We start from the raw sequence: 22,162 nt of genomic DNA on the forward strand, positions 1-22,162 counted from the left end.
GTCTTGCCCCTCGTCTTTCGGAATGTAGCTGCGACCTGGATTTCCTAGGAGGTGCTGGGTGGCCGACATTTTCCCGTGGCCGGGGTTTCACACGTTGCAGATCCGAGTGGAGAGTAAATGGCTGGGCGGAATGCCAGGTAGCCCTTTCCCGACCCATTAATAAACGGAGCAGTGAGAACGGACGGAGTAACCCGAATCCGCTCCGGCCCGGAACGCGGGGGCCCGGCCCGGCCCGGCGGCGGCGGCACGCTGACGCGCAGCTCACCCGGAGCCGCGCGACCTGAGGACGCCGCCCGCCAGCGGAGAGCGCCACCCGGCTTCCGCCCGGGCCCGTCCCCCGGCTCCGCCGGCCTCTGCGGCAGGGCCGCGGAAACCCCGTAGGAGCCGGGCGGCCGAGGAGCGCGGCGCGCGGTCGCGCTGCTGCAATATTCCTCCGCCGACCGCAAAGAGTCCCAGCGGCGCTGCCCGACTCCTGCACCTCCAGGCCCCGCTCTCACACCCCGGGATAATGAAATGTGGGTTTCGGTCATCGACCCCCGTCGGGTGTCACCCGCGGTAACGACCCCGAGCGGCGCAATTTTCTGCGGCCCCCGAAGAGAGGGGAGGAAATTCCTCCGCGAGAAACGGGTTCCGGCCGCGAGCCTATAAAAAACGGGCGGCGCCGTGCGGCTGTCTTTTCAGTCGGGCGCTGAGCGGGTTTTCGGATCATGTCTGGTGGCTCCGCGGATTACAACAGGTACGGCGCTCCCGGGGCGGCCGGCGGCCGGTGGCGAAGGTCGCGGGCCCCCGCAGTTGAGGTGGGTGGCTTGCGGCCCCCCACTGCAGGAATGCGGGCTTTCTCTTGGGGGCACACGCACAGCCCTCCCTTGTGTCCTTCGAGAAGCTTCCATGATGGTAGCGGTCGGGGTGGAGGGGAGACGGGGCGGATACGAGGACGGAGTGTGGATGATGCCCTTGCTTAGCGGGGAGACATTGTGACATCTGCCCCTCCCCGGGCGGGACGTGGCAATAGCAAGCAGAGCCGTGGCGCAGCCCGCTTAGGGCGGGGGCCGCCGGGTCCCGACTTCATGGGCGGCGGGTGGCGCGAGCTGGGGCTGCCAGGGTTCTGTCGAGGTGGGAGATCGGACGGCCGGGGGGACGAGGACACCGGCCCGCAAACGGCGCCGGCGAGCCGTTGGCATGGTCCCGGCTGGGCCTCGGCGGCGTCAATCACGCCGGCTTGCGCAGAGTTAGGGGCGGAGCTCGGCGCCCGCAGCACTCGCGAGAGCGGCTTTTCCCAGACGGGAGTGCTTGGTCCGAGGGCCGTGAGTCAAGGGGCTTCTGCACTTTTTAACGGCGTTCTCAGCCTTTGGGGCAAAGGGGAGGGTGTCTACCCGCAGTGCCACCTTGCTTGGGCACTGATAAGTAAGACTGCACGTGCGTGCAGGGTAAGAGAGGCACCGGGTGGGAAGGGCAATCCGTGTGAAGGCTTGGAAGGGGTAAGTTGTCTAACTGCAGTATTCTTGCCAGCAGAGAACATGGCGGCCCAGAGGGAATGGACCCCGATGGTGTTATCGAGGTAAGAAATGCTGGTGGACGTTAAAGGCTGGGGAAGGTGGAGCGTTTTGTTTCTTTTTTTTTAACCTCTTACTCATCGTTTTATTAACTCACAGAGCAACTGGAATGAAATCGTTGATAACTTTGATGATATGAATTTAAAGGAGTCTCTTCTTCGAGGCATCTATGCTTATGGTTTTGAGAAGCCATCAGCTATTCAGCAGAGAGCTATTATTCCTTGTATTAAAGGTAAAACCCACTGACACTTAGAGGAAATGTGCTCTGCATATATATGTGGACCATAAAGGGAAAGTAACCTTTGGGGAAGTAGTAGCACCTGTTTGTATTCCTTAAGTGAAATGATGGCAATCATCTTTCGGGACTGACCTGAAATGGAGAAATTACTCTTGCTGATCACTTACTTGGACATAACTTATGTTCCAACTGGAATACATGGTGTATAGTAGACGTGACAATTTGATGTGGGATCGGTAAATATGTATCCTACTTTTTTTAGGGTATGATGTGATTGCTCAAGCTCAGTCAGGTACTGGCAAGACAGCCACATTTGCTATTTCCATCCTGCAACAGTTGGAGATTGAGTTCAAGGAGACCCAAGCACTAGTATTGGCCCCCACCAGAGAACTGGCTCAACAGGTATTGATAGTGTAGTTCAAAAACTGCTTGCGTGTTGCATAGGTTTCAGGTTTCACAACTGTGAAGAATTTAATATTAAAACGTATGATTTTTCCTAGTAACTATCAGAGCCTCCTTTTTAATTATCCATGCATGCAGGGAGTTTTGTTGAAAGCTAAGCAGGAACTGGGTATTACATAGTTAGGCCCTGTAGGGTTGTACTTCAACAGTTGAGAACTCGTAGGTTTCTCAAAGGGTGGATTATATCTGTACCCATTTTAAAACTTGCAATCCAGTTGTGCAACATGAAAACTGCAGTGACATGTTAAACATTTGACTGTCTCAGTAGTTTGTGATGCATCTGTTGCATGCTCTGTTTCAAAGCACTGCTCTATTGGCTTTGAAGTAGCAGTTCCTAATAAAGCTGGAAGCTTTATTCAGGTCAAAATTACAATGCACAGTGCATTGTGGGAGGAAAATTACCAACATTTGCCCTTATAGGATATATTTCAGTCTGTACACTACACAGTGAAGAATGTAGAAATTTTTTCTACTTTCCCAATTGGTGTTTCAGGCAACAGGTTTCCCAGTTCTGCAAGACAGGAGGGAGCAATAAGTAGCTAAGAGTATTGTAAGCTTGAAGTTTCATTGTGCTATGCATGCGTAAGAGCTGTTGGCAGTCAAGATAGTTTAATTTTATGCCTTGGAGCTTAAGTCTTATACCTTAACAGTTTTATAGGATGATAATTAAGATTTTTGGCTTTTAGATCCAAAAGGTAATTTTGGCTCTCGGGGATTATATGGGAGCAACTTGTCATGCCTGCATTGGAGGAACAAATGTTCGAAATGAAATGCAGAAGTTGCAGGCTGAAGCCCCTCATATTGTTGTTGGTACACCAGGGAGAGTGTTTGATATGCTAAACAGAAGATACCTTTGTAAGTATTGTCTCTTAAAAGAACTTTTAATTGTCAAAAATGGCTACGAGAACTTTGAGATGCAGTATGACTTTCTTATTAACAGCTCCAAAATGGATCAAAATGTTCGTTTTGGATGAAGCAGATGAAATGTTGAGCCGAGGGTTTAAGGATCAAATCTATGAGATTTTCCAAAAATTAAATACAAGCATTCAGGTAAGGTTTATTGCTACACATTTGGGTTTGGTTTCATGCAGGTACAGTTACAATAAAACTGAAGTGTTCTATTGTCGTTCCCCCTGCTGAAAGTATTTGATACATTACTATCTCTGCCTGGCTCTACCATAGTAAGGCAGAGACGCTTGGTTTCAAACATTTTCTCCCCTCCAGTATTAGCTGAAAGTTCTCAATACATAGTTGAAAACAACCATTTTTCTTTTAAAGGTTGTGTTGCTTTCTGCCACAATGCCAACTGATGTGTTGGAAGTGACCAAAAAATTCATGAGAGATCCAATTCGAATTCTGGTGAAGAAGGAAGAATTGACCCTGGAAGGAATCAAACAGTTTTATATTAATGTTGAACGAGAGGTAATTGGTCTCATTGTTAAATATAAAAGATTTTTCTTCTACCTTCTTGTATAAGCACTGTGCTAAAATTGCAGAAACTAGGATTATATCTTGGTTTTTGTAATAATGCTAGCAGAGTACACACAAGAAGAAAAGTAACTGCACTAGATCCCAAAGACAGGGGTGGACCTCTTTCTTAATGTCCAGTGTCCTTTGTCTTAAGATTTGGTGCAATAATTCTGGAGCAGTTTTCAATATGGGTGGGTTGCAACACCCCTTTTGAGGTTCTGTCAGATAATTTTACATATCAGATACTTAACGATTCATAAGAACAGCAAAATTAGTTAACGAAGTTAGCAACTATAATTTTATGGTTAGGGGTAATCACAACATGACTGTATTAAAGGAGCTTTGAGAACCACTTATTTAGACAGAACATTTTTTTTTTTTAATAGATGGAAAGTTTTGACTTACCTTTTTTTACATTAGGAGTGGAAGTTGGACACTCTTTGTGACTTGTATGAGACATTGACTATCACACAAGCAGTTATTTTTCTCAATACAAGACGCAAGGTGGATTGGCTCACAGAGAAAATGCATGCCAGGGACTTCACAGTTTCTGCTCTGGTAAGAGTTGGGTTTAATTTGCATCAAATTCAATTATATCCACTAAGCAGGATTTAACTACAATATGGCTGTTAAGTGCTGTGTTGTCGTTCCCCCTGCTCAAATCAATATTGTTTCTTAACTATACCTGTCTGCTCTACACCTGTAGCAGCCAGGGACGCTTGGTCTCATACATAGTAGAACTTAACTCTACCTTACTAGAGATTCTTAAGTGTTGTTACATTTGCAGCATGGTGACATGGACCAGAAGGAAAGAGATGTCATCATGAGGGAATTCCGATCAGGGTCAAGCCGTGTTCTCATCACTACTGACTTGTTGGTAAGTCTAACTTTTTTTTTTTTAAGATTACCAAAAGCTAGATTTGTGGGAAGGTTTTTTTTAAATAACCTTAACCAACTTGGGCTATTTGGCAGAATGAGTAAGACCACACTCCACAGTGAGCTATACCACTTCGTATAGTTCATTACTATCTTGTGGCCTACACTGATTTTTGGGATGTCCAGCTTTTTTTAATTGGGATATTGAAAAGCCTTGTTTTTATTTCAGGCTCGTGGGATTGATGTGCAACAAGTGTCCTTGGTTATAAACTATGATCTACCTACCAATCGTGAAAACTATATTCACAGGTGAGAGGAAAGCATCTCTAAATACTTGTATTTGAGAAGTAAATTCAAACATTTTCCTACAGTATTGTGTGTGTATACAAGGTAATGGCAATTCAGGGAATAGATTCCAGTAAAAAGGCAGTAATTAAAGGTCTAATTAAAATCGGATTTGGGAAGATTGGTCAAAAGAACAAAGTGGGAAAACTTGTAATGTGGCCAAGGTTGTGTACATACATGCAGATTAGGTTGCTTTAGATTTTTTTTGGTCTTAGCTTATGTTTGAGCCTTATTTTGTAGTGATTTTCCTTGTGTTCATGTGCTTTTTCTTGGTGATTGTTTCTATATAGTTGGGATTTTCTTGGTGTCGCTGGTAGCATTTTGAGTGATTCCCTGGTTTAGTTATAGTGGCTTTTATCCCTAAATAAATTGAATTGTACTTTGTTATATGATGTAAAAAAAGACTTTTTAAAAAATACAGGAGTCGATAGCGGCAGTTGATGACGAGATGGCACTCAGAAACGGCGTTGACGTAATTTAGGACGTGGAATCATAAGCGAAACAGCACACTGTTTGAATAAAGAGCGAGTCGGTATTTATATTTGATTTTCTTTTGTCATGATTATTTGATATTTTAAGTTGTTCCAGCCCAAGGCATTTTGTTACGTTAGCATTTCTGATAGGGAGCATTAGGTGGTTTGTATTGTCTGGTACTTGGTAGGTAGAGGTGTTTTTGGAGGTAACACGTTTGAATAATTTTTGAGTATAACGTGTAAAAAAGCTGAGCAAAAAGCAGTGATAAGTTTGGGCTACCATACCAAATACTTGTTTTCCCACTGGAAAAAAAGTAAGTTTTAGAAAATAGTTAACCTTGCAGCATTTGTATTTACAGTTTACAGTTCCAGAAGTGCGTCGAAATGGATTTTATAACTGTTTTCTTTTATCCCTGGTGTTCACATCTGTCCCAGGCTGACAACTGCTCCTGGCTGGCCCACTTTGGTATGGGCTTTAATTTCACCCCAAACACAATACTGTCATCTGCTTTATTATAATGCTCAAGGCGCCTATCTCATTTTGCAGCCAGACAAGCCTTGAATTCTTTTGGCACTAACTGCAAAGGAAGATGGTTTCCCCCACCTCTGGATATTGTTTTTAGCAGCTAGTGCTCCACTTAGAAGCACGAACTATAACCATAGGTAAACAGCAGCTGATGGTTAACAAGTGGATCGTCATATTCAGTAGTTCTAAATAATACTAAAGCAACTTTCTGACTGCTGGTTTCTTTTTCTTACACAGAATTGGCAGAGGGGGTCGATTTGGGAGGAAAGGTGTGGCTATAAACTTTGTTACTGAAGAAGACAAGAGGATTCTTCGTGACATTGAGACTTTCTACAATACTACAGTGGAGGAAATGCCCATGAATGTGGCTGACCTTATTTAATTCCTGGGATGAGATAGTTTGAATGCAGTGCTCGCTGTTGCTGACTAGGCGATCACAACGTGCATTGTGCTTCTTTGAGAATATTTGAATCTTGTCTCAATGCTCATAACGGATCACAAATACAGATTCTGATAGCAAAGCGACTTTAGTCCTGAGCTCTTGTGAGGAAAGGCATTGGCTTTATCCTCTTTAGAGTTAGACTGTTGGGGTGGGTATAAAGATGGGGTCTGTAAAATCTTTTTTTCTTAGAAATTCATTTACTAGTTATGTAGAAATGGTTGTATTAGATGTTCTCTATCATTTAATAATATACTTGTGGACTAAAAGATATAAGTGCTGTATAAAATCAGCCAATTATGTAAAACTAGCATATTTGCCTTTATTGTGTTTGTCATTAGCCTGATTAGAAAGGCCTTTAAAAGTGATCTTTCTTTTTTAGAAGAATTTGAATGCATTTTGTTGGTATTGTATTTATTCAATAAAGTATTTAATTAGTGCTAAGTGTGAACTGGACCCTGTTGCTAAGCCTCAGCAAGCAATCATATCCTAGGTAGGGTTAAACCCCCAGTAAAATTGCCATATTGCACATGTCTTAATGAAGTTTGAATGTTAAATAAATAAATTGTATATTCACTTTATAGGGTTTTTGTCATTTATTTGTTATCCAAAAGTTGTAACAGACAAGTTATTGTCACAGTTTCTGTTCTCAACAGTTCTGAGTCAGCTGCTGCATCACAGTTGCGCAAAGGCTCATCAACTGCAGGTGTTCATCTGCACCATCTGCTAAGCATTTATCCACTTCCTGTAAAGGGAAATGGGAAAGTTAGGTTGGGCACTCAAGGCATGGATGGTCTACAAATGTTTATGTGCAGTACTTACAGCAAGTTTCTCTGTAATAACGGACTTCTGTTTATCAGAAAGATTGTCATTTTCTACAACCACATCATGAAGTTGATTAACAAGCTGAATAGCTGCATGTCCTTCATCTATTAGGTCCTACAACAGAAGTGGTTTTGGATAGTGGTCTTGCCAAAAGTAAGTAAATTTTGGGTTTTTTGAGATAGGGTTTCTCTGTAGCCCAGGCTGGCCTCGAACTCAGAGATCTGCCTGCCTCTGCCTCCCGAGTGCTGCTGGGATTAAAAGTGTGCACCACCACTGCCCAGCCTCAGAAATGGTTTTAAATTAACATTAATTACCTTTACCACAGCTTCTAGTTTGTCAAAAGAGCCACTGTGACATGCAGTGAGTATTCCATCAATGGTTATAGCTGGTATTACCTGAATAGACATTAAGAGTCAGAACGAGGCTAGCTTGAGGGCTGTTATAGCCAGAAGAGTTGCCAAGATAAAACAAGGCTCACCCCAGCAATGTCTGTGATTACATCTTCCATGACTTCCTTTCCACCTGTTAGTCGAGTGGCACTTTGAAGAAATGTAATGGCTTTCCGTAGATCTCCCTCTGATACTTGAACAAGATAAGCTATTCCCTGGAAAGGAGAGTTTCAAGAAAATTGGGTAGACCAGATGTCTTACCCAGTAAAGGTGCCTGACACACAGGAACCTCATAACTAGTCCCCAGAACCCATAGTGTATGTAAGTAGTATACCTCTGACCTATTCCACTAACAAAGGCTAAAGAAGTTCTGTACCCACACCCCCATTTGGGGGAAAGTTTTCAGTCATAGACAGATTTTTGGTTCTGAAAGGAATCAACTGTGAATGGCCACTTTTTACTAAGTTCTGTCAAAGGATAAGGGCATTACATAGTTTACACTTTTATTAGGGTACTAATGTGTGGGATCGTGTTTCAGTTTGCTCACTTAGCTCAAATATGCCTGAAAAACATCAAGAGTTACAGCAATGATCATTAGTTCTCAGAAACTCTTTTTTGATGTACATTTTTATAAAAAGAGATGTACATTTTTATAAAAGAAATTAGTATTTTAAAACCAACTATAACCATAATAATTAGTACTACTTACCTCATGGCTAATTTTGACATTTTCCTTTTCAGCAATATCCAGTAATCGCTTCTGCTGAATTTCATCTGACAGAGGCTTGAAGCGGAACTTGGAACATCTAGAAGTGAGGGGTTCAATTATTCTGGAAAAGATTAAAAACCAACCATGATATATTGCAGAGTAGCACAGGGTGAGACTTTGGATGTTCTCACTACAAATCCAAGGTGAAAGATGAGTCAGTGACTGATCCAATTATTACACACGTGTGTGCATATAGACGTTATCTGGTGCACCACAAATATATACGCTACTACATGTCATTTTAAAAAGACTGCTTAGCACCTGCCTTCAGGATGTATACATACCGACTGACATAGTTACAGATGAGGCAGAATCTGGTTGTCTTAGACTCTTTTTCCATGGTACGTCTTAAAGCTGCCTGAGCAGCTGAGGTCATAGAATCTGCTTCATCCAGAATTACAATCTTAAAGGGAGGACATGGCTTCCCACTAAATCAGAAACACAAGAGTTGAACACTGACAAGTATCTTTGCTGAGATACAATACACAGTTCACCCACTTTTATCTTTCAGTATATGTAACCTGTACCTTGGAAACTAACTCAGTTTATTACAGTGTGTGTATAATGTGTATGTGTAGTGCATACATGCATGCCGCAGCACTCACGTAGAGATAACAGGGTAACTGGAGTTGGTTCTCTCCACCATTACAAGGGTTCTGGAGAACAAACTTGGGTTGTCAGGCTTGCATGGCAAGTACTTTTCCCTCTGAATCATCTCTAAGCCTATCTTGTTTAATTTATAAAATGAAACAAAGAAATTACAATGAAATTTAACAAATATAACATGACTGTTCGTGTGCTTTAGGGTTATTAAAAGTTATTTAACTTCCTTTCATACTCCTACAACAGTTAATAGGCATCCTGGACAAACAGATGACTTATGTCCTAGACAGGTCAGAATTTCAGCCACAGTAGTAGCTCAGAAATGTCTAAGATCTTTGCCCATTTTGTAGTTGTATTTTTTTTTTTTTTGGTTTTTCGAGACAGGGTTTCTCTGTGTAGCTTTGCGCCTTTCCTGGGACTCACTTGGTAGTCCAGGCTGGCCTCGAACTCACAGAGATCCGCCTGCCTCTGCCTCCCGAGTGCTGGGATTAAAGGCGTGCGCCACCACCGCCCGGCTGTAGTTGTATTTTTAATTGAGTATTAAAACTATATATTCTGGACATAAGTCCTTTTCTAGGTATATGACTTGTAAACATTCCATTTTATTTTCTGTACATTGATTTTACTTTGTTTTGTTTTTGGCTTTTACTGTTCACTTAGTTGGTCCAGGATCATTTCATGCTATTCAGGAAATGACTAGAACCAATCTAATGCTTCTCAGCCTTCATGCTGCCATGCTGTTACTGGTGTAATGCCACCGCACAGGGCTCTGGCTGACACCAATGCTTCCATGTAACAACAGAGAGGAAGGGGCCATGACTCTACTACCCATTCCAGGGAGGAATGGCAGAAGCAGCTGCAGCATCGGTTTAGGGGAGGGATTAGGCTCTCATAGCAAGGCCACATGCTGAGGGAGAACGAGTCTGCAGTAGCATTAGGACCTTGTAGGGCCTGGCTGTATCAAGAGCAGGGAACCTAAGCTGCTGCCCGCCCTTCCCATTCACTTCCCACTCTCCCATTCACTCTAGGTGTAAGCACTTGCCACTGCCAACTCAGAATGTACCTGTGTTGTGAGACGGAAAGACTGTGAAATCTGATCTTATCAAAACACTACAAACGAAATCACATGGCCAGACTGAATAATTGTGATAAACAGGGTTTGTCGTCTTAGAAAGATACCAGGGGGACTTACCTTCATAACTTCCAATTATCCCAAGCAAATGCCTGAATGGAGGCCAAATTCAAACCACAGCCTACATTTAAAGCAAATATAATGAGTTGTATTATGGAGGGGGGGGGTGCAAGTTACTTACTCTGAACGACTTCCTGACACAGTTAACTGAGCAAAGTTTTTCACTTTCTCTCGGACTACTTGTATTCCACGTTCATCAGATGCATTTAACTCAAGAACCCTTAACCGAAAGAGTTCAGGCCTGTTTCAAAATGAAAAGCATTATGAAACATCACACAGCACTAAGTAGCCCAGGTGCTAATTCAGCTGTTGAAACTCCGGAGTTTAGAACCCACCCAGTGAGCAAGACAACCGAAGACAGAGCCACACACACGGTCTTTCTTTGCAAAGCTAGTCAGTTAGCATTTTGGCTAAAAACCTTACAGACCAGGCATGGTGGCCAACACCTTTAATCCCAGAATTTGGGAGGAAAAGGCAAGCAAATCTGGGATCTCTGTAAGTTCAAGGCCAGCCTAGTCTATTAGAGTGAGACTCTGTCTTTAAAAAAACAAACAAACAAAAAAAAACAAAAAACAAAAACAAAACCCAAAACAAAATATATACAAACATTTAATTTCTCAGTTTTGTGCAACAAAACTAAAACCATAGTAACATATTCCTTAGGTAATTTATTCTTCAGTTGTAGATATCTATTGGGTTTTAAATGTTATAATTTAGCATGTTTGAATTATCACCATACAATAGCTTGCTATAAAGAAAATCACTAGATTAAAACACAAATGAAGGCTGTGTGTGGCAAGGGATCAGACTCAGGGCCTATACCTCAAGTCTAAAGGTGGACTTTTTAAAAAATATTTTTTTCAGCCAGGCGGTGGTGGCACACGCCTTTAATCCCAGCACTGGGAGGCAGAAGTAGGCAGATCTCTGTGAGTTTGAGGCCAGCCTGGGCTACAGAGTAAGTTCCAGGAAAGTTGCAAAGCTCCACAGAGAAACCCTGTCTCGAAAAACAAAAACAAACAAACAAAAAAAATTTCTTCAACATATTTCCATTGATTGTTTTGGAATTTCACACAATGCACCCTATCACATTTGCTTCTCAGTCTTTCCACAAAGTAGAAAAAAATACAACGCACCAACTCCAATTCGTGTTGCCCATATACTCATTAGAGCATGGTTAAACTCCCAGTGGCCAGCTCCTTAAAAACGGAGTGAGCCCCAGACACCGCCTGCTAGAAGCCAACAACTAGGAAGAGCTATTTATTTCCTGTCTAGACTGTGTTTTTTGGAATGGGAGTCGGGGGAAGAGGTTGTTGCAGAAGCCTTCAGTGTCTCTCATTGTCAACTTCGAGACTGCAGTCATCAAATAACACTACAAAATAAGCTTTCTTGTCCATAAAAGATGGATTCTCATAGCCAGGCTTGATTAGAACTATACAGCCCAGAGTGGCTCAAACTTCCAGTTAGTTCTCTTGTTTCCACTTTTTAGTACAGGATTCATAAGCATGTACCATTACACCTGGCATTTGTTGTTTTTGGAGGCAGGATTTCTTTGTGTAACAGCTATGGCTGTCCTGGAACTTGCATTGTAGACTAGGCTGGTCTTGAACTCACAGAGAACTGAGTGCTGGGATCAAAGGCATGCGCCATTACTCTTGGCTGGTATATAAAATGAATATTTAAAGTAATATATGCCACTATAGAGATCTGAGAAATAAAAATAAAATTATGCTCCAAAAAACTATTGTTCTCTCTAGTATTTTCTCTACAGACAAATGCACACATGCACTTTTTTTTTTTTTTTTGGGAAACAGGGTCTTGCTGTGAAGAAGTCTTGAGTTCGAGTTTAATTCCCAGCAACCACATGATGGCTCACAATCATCTGTAATGAGATCTGGTGCCCTCTTCTGGCCTGCGGGCATACATGCAGGCAGAACACTGTATACACAATAAATCTTTAAAAAATTTTTTAAAAATTATGTGTGTTTTTTTTTGTGTGTGTGTTTACATATACCCAAGTGCAGGTGCTCATTGGGTTAAGAGGCATGGAATAAGCTGGAGTTACAGCATGGTTGCTGGGAACTCAACTTGGGTTCTCCAGAATATCAGAAAACCCTCTTAACCCCTAAGTCATCTCTTCAACCCCTAGTGAATAGTCTTAACTACTGAGTCATCTCTCAAACCTTTTCTTCTTCTTATTTTATTTTTATTTATGCATGTTTCTATGTGAGTGTATGCCATGTGTATTCGGATACCCTCAGAGGCAAGAAAAAGGTGTCTGATCCCCAGGAGCTGGAGTTACAGGCATTTGTGACTTACCGGATGTGGGTGCTGGAAACCAAACTCTGGTCCTCTGGAAGATCAGAAGCTCTCCTAACCCTTAAGCCATCTCTTCAGCCCCTTGTACATAGTGTTTAAAAAGAAATTGACCAGCCGGGCGGTGATGGCGCACGCCTTTAATCCCACCACTTGGGAGGCAGAGCCAGGTGGATCTCTGTGAGTTCGAGGCCAGCCTGGGCTACCAAGTGAGCTCCAGGAAAGGCGCAAAGCTACGCAGAGAAACGCTGTCTCGAAAAACCAAAAAAAAAAAAAGAAAGAAAAAAAAGAAAAAAAAAAAAAAAAGAAATTGACCAACTGTGGCGGTTTGAATAAGAATGGCCCCCAAAGTCTCATTTATTTGAATGCATAGTCATCAAAGGGTGGCACTATTAGCAAAGAATTAGGAGATGTGGCCTTGTTGGAGGAAGTATGTCACTGGGGTGGGCTCTGAGGGTTTCAAAGAGCCCATGCCAGGCCTAGGCTCTCTCTATCTCTGCCTAAGGATGTAGTTCTCAGCTACTTCTCCAGCATCGTGCTTGCCTGTGTGCTGCCATGCTTTCCACCATGATAATAATGAACTAAACCTCTAAAAATCTGTAAGCAAGCCCCAATTAAATGCTTTCCTTTTTGAGAGTTGTCATGGTCATAGTGTCTCTTCACATCAATAGAATGGTGACTAAGACATCAACCAATTTCAACTTACCCAAAGAGTTCTCTAGCTGCTGCCAAAATTGTGGATGTTTTGCCAGTTCCGGGTGGCCCATAGAATAAGAGATTAGGAAGCTGCAGAAATTAAATTTTAATTCTATAGATTATAAACAGATGAGACTGACAACACCCAACTGTTTGTGGAATGGTGTGATGACTTTCATAAGACTACATATAGCTAAAGATTTTTTGATATAAGTGGTATCACAGTATCTAAAATTCTAAATACGCCTTTGAACTTGCTATGTAATTGTAGATGACCCTGAACTCCTGACCCTCCTGTCTCCACTCAGAATTTCGGGCCACTCTACCCTGATAATGCATTAAGTTCTAATTCAGGTAGAAGAATTCTGAAGATAAGAAAGTAGGTGGGAGTTTAACTTTTGCCAACATTGTCCTTCCTGTTCATTTGTACTTTACCCAAATCAGGTGTCACCCTGGGTGCTACTTAAAAGCTTTCATTGGCTTCATACTCCACTCGCAAAACAGTAAGAAAATCTCAAGCACTTATAATGACTTCCAATAAGAAAGAACTTTCTCCTCTCTATATACTCTCCCTCTGTGCATGCTCTGTCTCTGCATCTCTTTGGCGCCCCCCTCCCCCAATAAAGCTCTAAAGGTTAAAAAAAGAAAGGTATGTAATTCTCAATCTGGACTGACTCCCTTCTTGCCATGTCAAGGCTATGCACTGTAAGTCGGAGCCTTCCTTCTCCAGCACCCTTCTAAAGTGGCTCTGCTCGGACCCACTGGATTTGCTGCACTTGTTTTAATTTGCCTTTATTCAGTGTCTAACAGTTGAATTTAATTATAAAATACCTACCTACCTTACTAGATAGTTCACTTCAAAAGTTCATTTACAGCTGGGTGTAGTGGTGCATATCTTTAATCTCAGCACTCAGGAGGCAGAGTCCAGTGGATCTCTGAGTTCGGGGCTAGCCTGGTCCACAGAATGAGTTCCAGGACAGGCAGGGATACACAGAGAAACCCTGCCTCAAAAAAGAAGAAATAAAAAAATTGAGGCTGGAGAGATGGCTCAGGGGTTAAGATCACTGACTGCTCTTCCAGAGGAACCAGGTTCAATTCTCAGCACCCACATGGCAGCTCACAACTGTCTGTAACTCCAAGATCTGACACCCTCACACAGACATACATGCTGGCAAAATACCAATGCAAATAAAAATTATTAAAAAAAAAAAGCCGGGCGGTGATGGCGCACGCTGAGGAGCTAGACCAAGACAGACACTATGTGTGCTGTAGGTGGCAGAGCTGGAGGGATGGGGCTACCTAAGTTCTTGTTTAGAGCCTCAAGTGTAAGACTTGATGTCTGTCCTGCTGGGTTTAGGATATGCTTTGGTCTCCTCTTCCGTGCTATGCCTCCTTCCTCCTTTCTTGGGAAAGGGATGTTCACTCTGCAATTGTATATTAAAATTATGTAACTTGGCTTTGATTGTAAAGGACTCACAGCTTAGGGAGTCTCAGAAGAGGCTCTGCTCCTATGCTTTTAAACAGTTTTAGAAATGCTGAAAACTGAGAATTTTTGAAATTGTTTTGAATACATTTTGCATTATGATCCAGCCATCAACCTATGGGGACAAGAGTTAGAATATCATAGCTTAAAAGTTGTATGTTTGGATGTCAAGTTGACAAGGGCTCTCCTAAATCTCCGACTTGGGACTGTAAACTTGTAAACTGATTGTAAACTTGACATACTCTAGATTTACTGAGAAGATAAGCCTCGGAGCACTCGAGAGTCAGGGGTTAAGCACTAGCATTCATCTCTATACTTCTTGATCATAAATGCAGTGGGACCAGCCAACTCCAGTTCCATGCTTCCCTAGCCTGTACTGTGAGACAGCATAAATCCTAAGCTGTTTAAGTCAGGGATCTTGTCATGCAATGTGCAAATTAATTAGTATACCTCCCCAGGTTCCATAATTGTTAAGGCTATTTTGATATTTGATATTTTTATTTTTGATATTTGTTATTTTGATATGTACATGGCTCTATTTGTAATGACTAACCAGGGTAACTGTAACACATCTCAATCCTTTAAGACAAGAGTAAAATTATTCTTTTAAAATGTTTTTAATTCACATTTATTAGTTATACATTAAATAATGGTTGTGTGTGTGTGTGTGTGTGTGTGTGTGTGTATGTATGTGTGTGTGTGTGTGTATGTATCATGTTTTTGCCCCCATTACCCTCTCTCTCTCTCTTTTGTCTTTTGACACAGGGTTTCACCGTGTAGCCCTCGCTGTCCTGGATCTCACTTTGTAGCCCAGGCTGGTCTCAAACTCAGAGATCCCCCTGCACTTGCCTCCCAAGTGCTGGGATTAAGGCGTGTGTCACCACTGCCTGGCTACCTTCTCTTAATATTACCCATTTTTATACTATAGAAACTGATCTCAGAGGAAAAAAACAACAAACAAACAAAAAACAGAAAAACTACTGCAGTTCAATTTTAAAATATTTCAAAGAAAGGACTTTAACTCTTTAGTGTAAAAAAAAAAATCACATTATAAATTTAGTCAGAAATGAAGTGTAAAATATTCAACAAGACCTGCAGCACTGGAGATCAAACCTAAGGCTATACCTAGTACATGCTATTTAAAAATCTGCCAGTGAACACCCCCACCCTTTTCTTTATTTTGTATTTTGAGGCAGAGTTCGCTAAAATGGCCAGACTGGCCTTGTATTTAGAATTCTCCTGCCTCAGTTCCCTGAGTAGCCAAGATTATACCTACACTTGCAGGCCCAGCTAAATAAGAATAGGTCAACAAATGTTATACTAGGCGATAGTCTTATATTTGTCTAGAAATGTTAGTATTTAGATTTTATAATCTGTTACTAGCCAATTAACATTGTATACTATTCTAGCATCAAAAGTCAAATGGGTATTTGAATCAAATCAAAATGAATACTGGAAAGGGTTTTAAAGTTTTTTCTCAATGTGTACTATATTATAAGCTGAGCATTCCTAATTGGAAATCCCAAATCCAGCATATTTTGAACATTAGTGTGATGCCATAAGTTCATGGTTACTCTGAACACACTGTTTTCTACTGTATGGTAAGGGAATGTTAAACTTACTACTAAGTACTGATATGTGAATATAGAAAATAATAACTTATTGGTTGTACCCAAATTAAGAATCAGTGGTGAGCCAGTTGTGGTGGTGGTGGTGCACACCTTTAATCTCAGCACTTGAGACAGAGGCAGGGGAATCTCATGAGTTTAAGGTCAGGCTGGACTATATACTGAGTTCCAGGATAGTCAGAGCTACATAGAGAGAGACTCTGTCACAAAAAGGAAAACAAACAAACAAAAGAAGTGGGGAAAAAAAGTCAACAATGATGTGATACCAATCCACCAACTGCCTACATGGGTGGGTAAAATATTTACAACTTTGTTTTTGATTGTATGAAAATCTCAATTCATGCAATGTCATTGTATAAAATTCAGGGCATGGGCATAGCTATGAGGCATAACTGAATTCTGTGTTGACTTACGAGTCTCATTTCAAATACACTTAGTTTGGGTTTTAAGTGTTTCCCAAAGGCCCACGTACTAAGACTTTGTCATCAGCCTGTGGTATGAATGGTTAAGGAAACTTCTCAACTGTAAGCCAAAACAAACTTCCCCTTTAAGTTGTTTATATCAAATATTTTGTTAAAAGATGTCAAGTTGCCTAACCCAACAAATACTCGAAAATCTGAAAAAACAAAACAACAAAGAAAAAAACACACTCCAAAATCCAAAACATGTTTGGCTCCACTCACTCTGGGAAAGTGATATTCCCTAACCTTTACTGTAACTTTAGAAATGAACAATGGCAGGCCAAACCAAATATCTAAGGCAGCCAGGTTTAGGAGACAGAACTGAAGAATGAAGCAAAACTGATTTCCTATGCTCACCTCGGGATCCCTTTCTGCACTGAGCTCATGAGGCATGGGGACACCTCTTCAAATACCATTTAAAACTGCTTACTCAGCTAGGTGTTCTGGCACACGCCTGCAATCACATCATTTGGGAGATAGAAACAGGAGGATCTGAAATATGAGGGTATCTCAGCTATGCTGAGAGTTCAGGCTAGCTTAGAGTACATAAAACCCAGTCTCAAAAAACTAAACCAAACAAACCTTTTAACTCTTCAAATGGGCTTATGTTGACTCTAATGATTTAAAAAACAAGTTACCTAAACACGGCAGGAAATGTAGTGCTCTAAGAATCAAATACTCTATTTTTTTAATAAAGCTACGATAAAAAATTATGCAGTCACACATACACACGTTTCAGACAGGGTCTCACTGCGGCTGTCCTGGAATGTACTATATGTAGACCAGAGTGGCCTGTGCCTCTGGAGTGTTGGAATTAAAGGCACATGGCACCACACCCAGCCAACTATACCTATTTTAAAATGGATTCTTCTATAACACTTATTTGTAATTACTTGTAACATGTTTAGATCGATTTGATTTACTTGTTTAGTCTCTTTCCTCTCCAAAATAAAAGCTCATGGAGAAAGGGCCCTAATCTATCTTCTTCAGTGATCTTTTTTGTTGTTGTTGTTTTTCCAGACAGAGTTTCTCTGTGTAGCCATGGCTGTCCTGGAACTCACTCTGTAGACCAGGCTGGCCTCAAACTCACAGAGATTCCCCACCCCCCCACCGTCACCCCCAATGCTGGGATTAAAGGTGTATGCTACCACCACCGGCTTTATTCAGTGATCCTTACTTGAATACTAAGAATACCACATAGAAGATGATTATTGTTTTATAAATAGTATCAAGACTTATAGCATATATTTAAGGGTATATTTATGGATAAAAGTTTAAAATAAAGGAAAAGGTGAATAAATTCTAACTTCCCAATGCCATCAAACACCATCTACTTACATCAGCTCCTTCTAAAGACTTTTTAAGCACTGCAACCACTTCTTCCTGGAAAGCAACTTCATCCACACACTTTGGACGACTGAAGGGTAGAGGGAAGGAAGGTTCTTTAGCATATGTGATAGCTGTAGAATAATCAAGTGTTCCTTCTGCTAAAACACCAATGATAGCTCTTACATATTCGTTATGAAATCGGAAGTAGGCAGAACCTTCATTTGTATTTACCTTAAGCAAATACATACTACTGGATGCAATTATTTTTGCTTCTACCTGTACTGCATGCATAAAATATTAAGCATAGGAATTTAAAGTGAACCAATTAAAGTGTGTAGGCTCACCTCTTTGATCCTAGCAACGGGGAGGCAGAGGTAGGAGGATCTCTGCGTTTGAAGCCAACCTGGTCTACATAGTGTATTCCAGGACAGTCAGGGCTACAGTCAGACCTTGTCTTAAAAAAAGAAAAAAGAAAGCGAACACTGGTCTACAAAATGACCTCTCTAACAATTGGGCAACTACTTTGCTTAAAACAAATAAACAATCACACACACACACTCTCTCTCAGCTAAGACATTAAATGGTTAGTACTGTTTTTTCTAACACCCAGCTACAACAAAATAAAGGAGATCTTTTTTGTTTTGTTTGAGACCGTTTTGCTCTGTTTAGTCCTGGTTATCCTGGAACTCACTCTAGCCTTGATTGACCTCAGAGATCTGCCTGCCTCTGCCTTTTATCGTAAGTCATTTATTAGTAAAATTAGTAAGTCATTTTTTATATTGTGAGACAAGGTCTCACTCTGTGGCTCCGGCTATCTTGGAACTTACTATCTGGACTACAGATATCCGCCTGACTCTGCCTTTCCAGTACTCTGACTAAAGGTGTGAGCCACTAGTTAGTAATTATTATGACAAAGTTGTTCTCCCAAATTCTATGACTGAGGTTTCTGCTTAGTAAATTAATGAAACATTCTTTTAAGAAAGTTTTATGAGGGGCTGGAGAGATGGCTCAGAGGTTAAGAGCACTGACTGCTCTTCCAGAGGTCCTGAGTTCAATTCCCAGCAACCACATGGTGGCTCACAACCATCTGTAATGAGATCTGGTGCCCTCTTCTGTATACATAATAAATAAATAAATCTAAAAAAAAAAAAAAGAAAGTTTTATGGGGCTACAGAGATGGCTCAGTGGTTAAGAGCACCTGTTGCTCTGCCAGAGGACCTGGGTTCAATTCCCAGTGCCCACACGGTAGCTTATAACCATCTCTAACTGTAGTCCTATAGGCTCTGATACCCTTTTCTGGCCTCTATGGGCACCAGGTAAACACATGGTGCACCGGCATATACTGCAGGCCAAGCACTCATACATGTAACCTAAAATAAAAACAATTCAAACTTACTTGTTTTGTGTGTATGTGTGTGTGTGTGTGTGTGTGTGTGTGTGAGAGAGAGAGAGAGAGAGAGAGAGAGAGAGAGAGAGAGAGAGATGATGTAAGGGAACAACTTTCAGGAGTCATTTCTCTCCTTCTACTGTGGTGTTCAGGGATCACCCTTATGTTGTCAGGTTTATACAGCAAGTGTTTTTCTCCACTGACTGAGCCTTTTCACTGGCCCCAAAATTCTTCGACCCACATTTTTATAATTAGTCAGGTTAACACTGGGCAAGAATCACTGTGTGTGCTCTAAGTCAGAGTCTTATCCAAACACCTGCAAGGATTAGACAGGTAACAATGAAAACGATGAACAGCAGCTACACGGTGATGTAAGGCCTTCTCCAAAGGAGAAGCAGCACAGTCTGACTGTCATGTAAGAACTTGTATCCACAACTGTCTGCTACAACTATCCTCTAGCCCCCAAGTCTGTATTTCTTCACATTTATTGTTGGGGAAGGAGGATGCATGCCATCCATAGCAAGCATGCCTTGAGTCACACATGGAAGTCAGGACAGCTTTTAGGAGTTAGGTTCTCACATTCTATCACGTGTATTCCAATATCAAACTGAAAATGGAGAAGCTGAAAATCTAGATTCCTCTCTTCCCCATATATTTTTAAATTAAAAAAAAAAAAAATCCAGTTTGGGGGCTGGCAAGACAGCTCGGGAGGCAAAGGCACTCATTGCCAAGTCTGATGAACCCAAGTTTGATGCCTGGAACACACGTTAAATTTAAAAAAAAAAAAAATCTCGATTGTTATAAGCACTGGCTTTGTGGGGAGGGAACATGGGAAAAGTTGGGGCAAGGGAAGGATGGGAATGATGTAGATGTACTCATATTTAAATTTCTCAAAAAAAAAAAAAAAGAAAAGAAAAGAAAAAAAGCAAAAAAGCCTAAATCAAGAAAACAGCTTTGTTTGGCTTGTAAATAACCTGAAAACCCTTGGTAATCACAGAGGTTACATCTAGCTAATGATTACGATTACGTCTAGTATCACTTAGCTGATGACAATTTAGTGCTACTTCAAACCTTCTTTTTTAATGCTAAAAAACAAAACAAAACAACCCCAACAATTTCCAGTATATAATAAAAGGGGGACAGAATCTAGATGTCAGTATAACTACCGTGTATAGCCAGCTCACAGAAACGTTTTCTTCATTTCTGTATTTAAGACCCTAAAACTGCACTTTATAAAAATCTTAGCTCATTTATAAAATAACAGAGTTAAACCCAGCTACTATATCAGTCCAAGGACCCATAACTTTTATAATTGGGTAATTTTTCCCCCCACTCAAAGGTAGCATCCAAATAAGGCAATTCCCCCTTACATTTAAAAAAAAAGTGGACCAGCACTGATTTGAGAGGAAACTTATTAGTTATTTCAACAAAAGTGTGAGTAATTCTTACTATTTTTCCACCCAAGGAACCGGTTTGGTTTTCTTAGTTTCTCCACTGCTTCCTGCGCTGGCAGATACTGCCCGGTCCTTGGTAAACTGAGGTTTGGTACTGCCAGATGTGCCTTTTAGAAATGCCTGCATGGTTTCTTCTCCTGGGTATAAGACAAAAGAAAAAGAAACCATTATGAGCAAGTTCCCCGGGAAAGGGCACCTAAGCTATTGCAAAGGCATTCAACCATTACTCAATAAAGTGCATCGCCTCATGACCTAGGATGCTCTGAATGCACTCAGGGTCACAGGGTCTTAAGAGGGCTTGAAGAACCTATAGGTAAGGAATTCTGAGACACATATAAACAGTTGACCAATATCATCTCTTCTTGGGCCTTGAGCGCAGCTGTACTGGCAAAGCCAATGCAGGTCTTCAGAGACTCGCGGGCGGGGAGGGGAAGGTGGGACCTTGCTATGTGGGCAACAGCTACTGTTCCGATAAACTCATATCAAAACGAGAAAATGTTAAGTTTTATACAAAAACTAATTACTGATACATGAACACTCTTAGGGGGCTATTTTCAGGGGCTTCAAAAACCACCACCCCTCCGCTATCGCCGGCTTCTCTGACATCGCCCAGCATCGATGGCAACGTGGAATTTTTTTGTTTGTTTGTTTTGTTTTTTTCCTTTCCCCACTGCTATACCGTCGGGGCTTAGACGTGCCCGGCTCCACAACACTCGGCAAACGCTTTACCAAATGAAATGTGAAGACGGGGCTAAAGGCGAGTCCATAGAGTCAACGACTGCAAACGCGTGGCTCTGGGGCCGGGCACACAGGTTCTTCACTCATGCGCGGGGAAACAGCGCGCGGTCGCTGGTCTGAGGCCACTCTCCGGTCGCTGCCTCCCGCCGCGGGCTGCCGACGACAATGCCGCCCGAGCCGCGGTCTGCAGCGACCACCGCGGAGCTGGAGGACTCAGCCCGGACCCCGCCAAACCCGGACCCAGGCCGAGAACAGCCAGAACCGACACTTACAAGGCGCCGCCGTCGCCCCCCGGAGCCGCGGTTCCCGCCACAGGACGGCGGCGCAAGGCACGGCGGGAGCGCGCGGCACCCGAAACGTCACTTCCGGCGCGCGAGTCCCCGGGACGCGCGCCTCCTTGGTTAGGCTCGGGGAGGCCCCGCGCTCCCGGCTCCGGGCGGCGGGGGTCCCACTGAGGTGATCCCGGGCAGACTCCGCCGCGCTCGGGCCACTCGGGGTGCGGCGGGGCATGGC

At 42.2% G+C, this 22,162-nt stretch overlaps 2 protein-coding genes and 5 non-coding genes across 19 annotated transcripts; 6 read left to right on the forward strand and 1 right to left on the reverse strand.

Annotated features, from left to right (window-relative positions):
• Window positions 1-596: 596 nt before the first annotated feature.
• Window positions 597-6,963, forward strand: Eif4a2 (eukaryotic translation initiation factor 4A2). 11 transcript variants are annotated; one of them, XR_001579295.3, is made up of 12 exons: window positions 597-736; window positions 1,513-1,558; window positions 1,653-1,785; window positions 2,054-2,193; window positions 2,940-3,108; window positions 3,194-3,303; window positions 3,532-3,675; window positions 4,144-4,281; window positions 4,511-4,600; window positions 4,829-4,908; window positions 5,366-5,476; window positions 6,181-6,963. XR_001579295.3 is itself a non-coding variant. In XM_006985062.4 (11 exons), the coding sequence occupies exons 1-11, from the start codon at window positions 708-710 to the stop codon at window positions 6,323-6,325; spliced, it is 1,224 nt and encodes a 407-aa protein (XP_006985124.3). In that variant the 5' UTR covers window positions 597-707; the 3' UTR covers window positions 6,326-6,963. The 11 variants fall into 11 exon arrangements, 6 of the variants coding, with proteins under 6 accessions (XP_006985124.3, XP_006985125.3, XP_006985123.3 ...); XR_013043681.1 differs by having other exon boundaries at window positions 5,366-5,472; XR_442970.4 differs by having other exon boundaries at window positions 598-736; window positions 1,510-1,558.
• LOC121821825 (small nucleolar RNA SNORD2) lies at window positions 1,889-1,956 on the forward strand. The gene has a single exon (XR_006062713.1). It is a non-coding gene; the product is annotated as a small nucleolar RNA SNORD2 (small nucleolar RNA).
• On the forward strand, window positions 3,339-3,463 carry LOC121821863 (small nucleolar RNA SNORA63). Its single transcript, XR_006062738.1, has one exon. It is a non-coding gene; the product is annotated as a small nucleolar RNA SNORA63 (small nucleolar RNA).
• LOC121821824 (small nucleolar RNA SNORA81) lies at window positions 3,716-3,893 on the forward strand. The gene has a single exon (XR_006062712.1). It is a non-coding gene; the product is annotated as a small nucleolar RNA SNORA81 (small nucleolar RNA).
• LOC121821862 (small nucleolar RNA SNORA63) lies at window positions 4,326-4,456 on the forward strand. Its single transcript, XR_006062737.1, has one exon. It is a non-coding gene; the product is annotated as a small nucleolar RNA SNORA63 (small nucleolar RNA).
• LOC121821869 (small nucleolar RNA SNORA4) lies at window positions 4,628-4,767 on the forward strand. Its single transcript, XR_006062743.1, has one exon. It is a non-coding gene; the product is annotated as a small nucleolar RNA SNORA4 (small nucleolar RNA).
• On the reverse strand, window positions 6,960-22,028 carry Rfc4 (replication factor C subunit 4). Of its 3 annotated transcripts, none has more exons than XM_006985064.4 (11): window positions 21,922-22,028; window positions 20,907-21,048; window positions 18,080-18,158; window positions 13,180-13,259; window positions 10,282-10,401; window positions 8,650-8,793; window positions 8,306-8,426; window positions 7,686-7,811; window positions 7,522-7,602; window positions 7,205-7,321; window positions 6,960-7,127 (listed from the first exon to the last, which is right to left on the reverse strand). In XM_006985064.4, exons 2-11 carry the CDS (start codon window positions 21,035-21,037, stop codon window positions 7,032-7,034), a joined length of 1,095 nt encoding a protein of 364 aa, XP_006985126.1. In that variant the 5' UTR covers window positions 21,038-21,048; window positions 21,922-22,028; the 3' UTR covers window positions 6,960-7,031. The 3 variants fall into 3 exon arrangements, with proteins under 3 accessions (XP_006985126.1, XP_006985127.1, XP_042115028.1); XM_006985065.4 differs by having other exon boundaries at window positions 21,641-21,942; XM_042259094.2 differs by lacking the exon at window positions 21,922-22,028 and adding an exon at window positions 21,591-21,609.
• Between the last annotated feature and the right edge of the window lie 134 nt (window positions 22,029-22,162).

This window comes from Peromyscus maniculatus, chromosome 12 (genome assembly GCF_049852395.1).
Source record: "Peromyscus maniculatus bairdii isolate BWxNUB_F1_BW_parent chromosome 12, HU_Pman_BW_mat_3.1, whole genome shotgun sequence".
Taxonomy (NCBI): Eukaryota; Metazoa; Chordata; class Mammalia; order Rodentia; family Cricetidae; genus Peromyscus; species Peromyscus maniculatus.

What these genes read in the sequence shown, in the direction of transcription:
- Rfc4 (XM_006985064.4), bottom strand. Translation starts at nt 21,037, where the DNA reads ATGCAGGCATTTCTAAAAGGCACATCTGGCAGTACCAAACCTCAGTTT. An exon ending in GTTCCTTGGGTGGAAAAATA is followed by an intron (nt 18,159 to 20,906) that starts GTAAGAATTACT and finishes TCTACCCTTCAG; the next exon opens with TCGTCCAAAGTGTGTGGATG. An exon ending in AGTCTTTAGAAGGAGCTGAT is followed by an intron (nt 13,260 to 18,079) that starts GTAAGTAGATGG and finishes TAATTTCTGCAG; the next exon opens with CTTCCTAATCTCTTATTCTA.
- Eif4a2 (XM_006985061.4), top strand. Translation starts at nt 708, where the DNA reads ATGTCTGGTGGCTCCGCGGATTACAACAG. An exon ending in CCAGAGAACTGGCTCAACAG is followed by an intron (nt 2,194 to 2,939) that starts GTATTGATAGTG and finishes TTTGGCTTTTAG; the next exon opens with ATCCAAAAGGTAATTTTGGC. An exon ending in ATATTAATGTTGAACGAGAG is followed by an intron (nt 3,676 to 4,143) that starts GTAATTGGTCTC and finishes TTTTTACATTAG; the next exon opens with GAGTGGAAGTTGGACACTCT.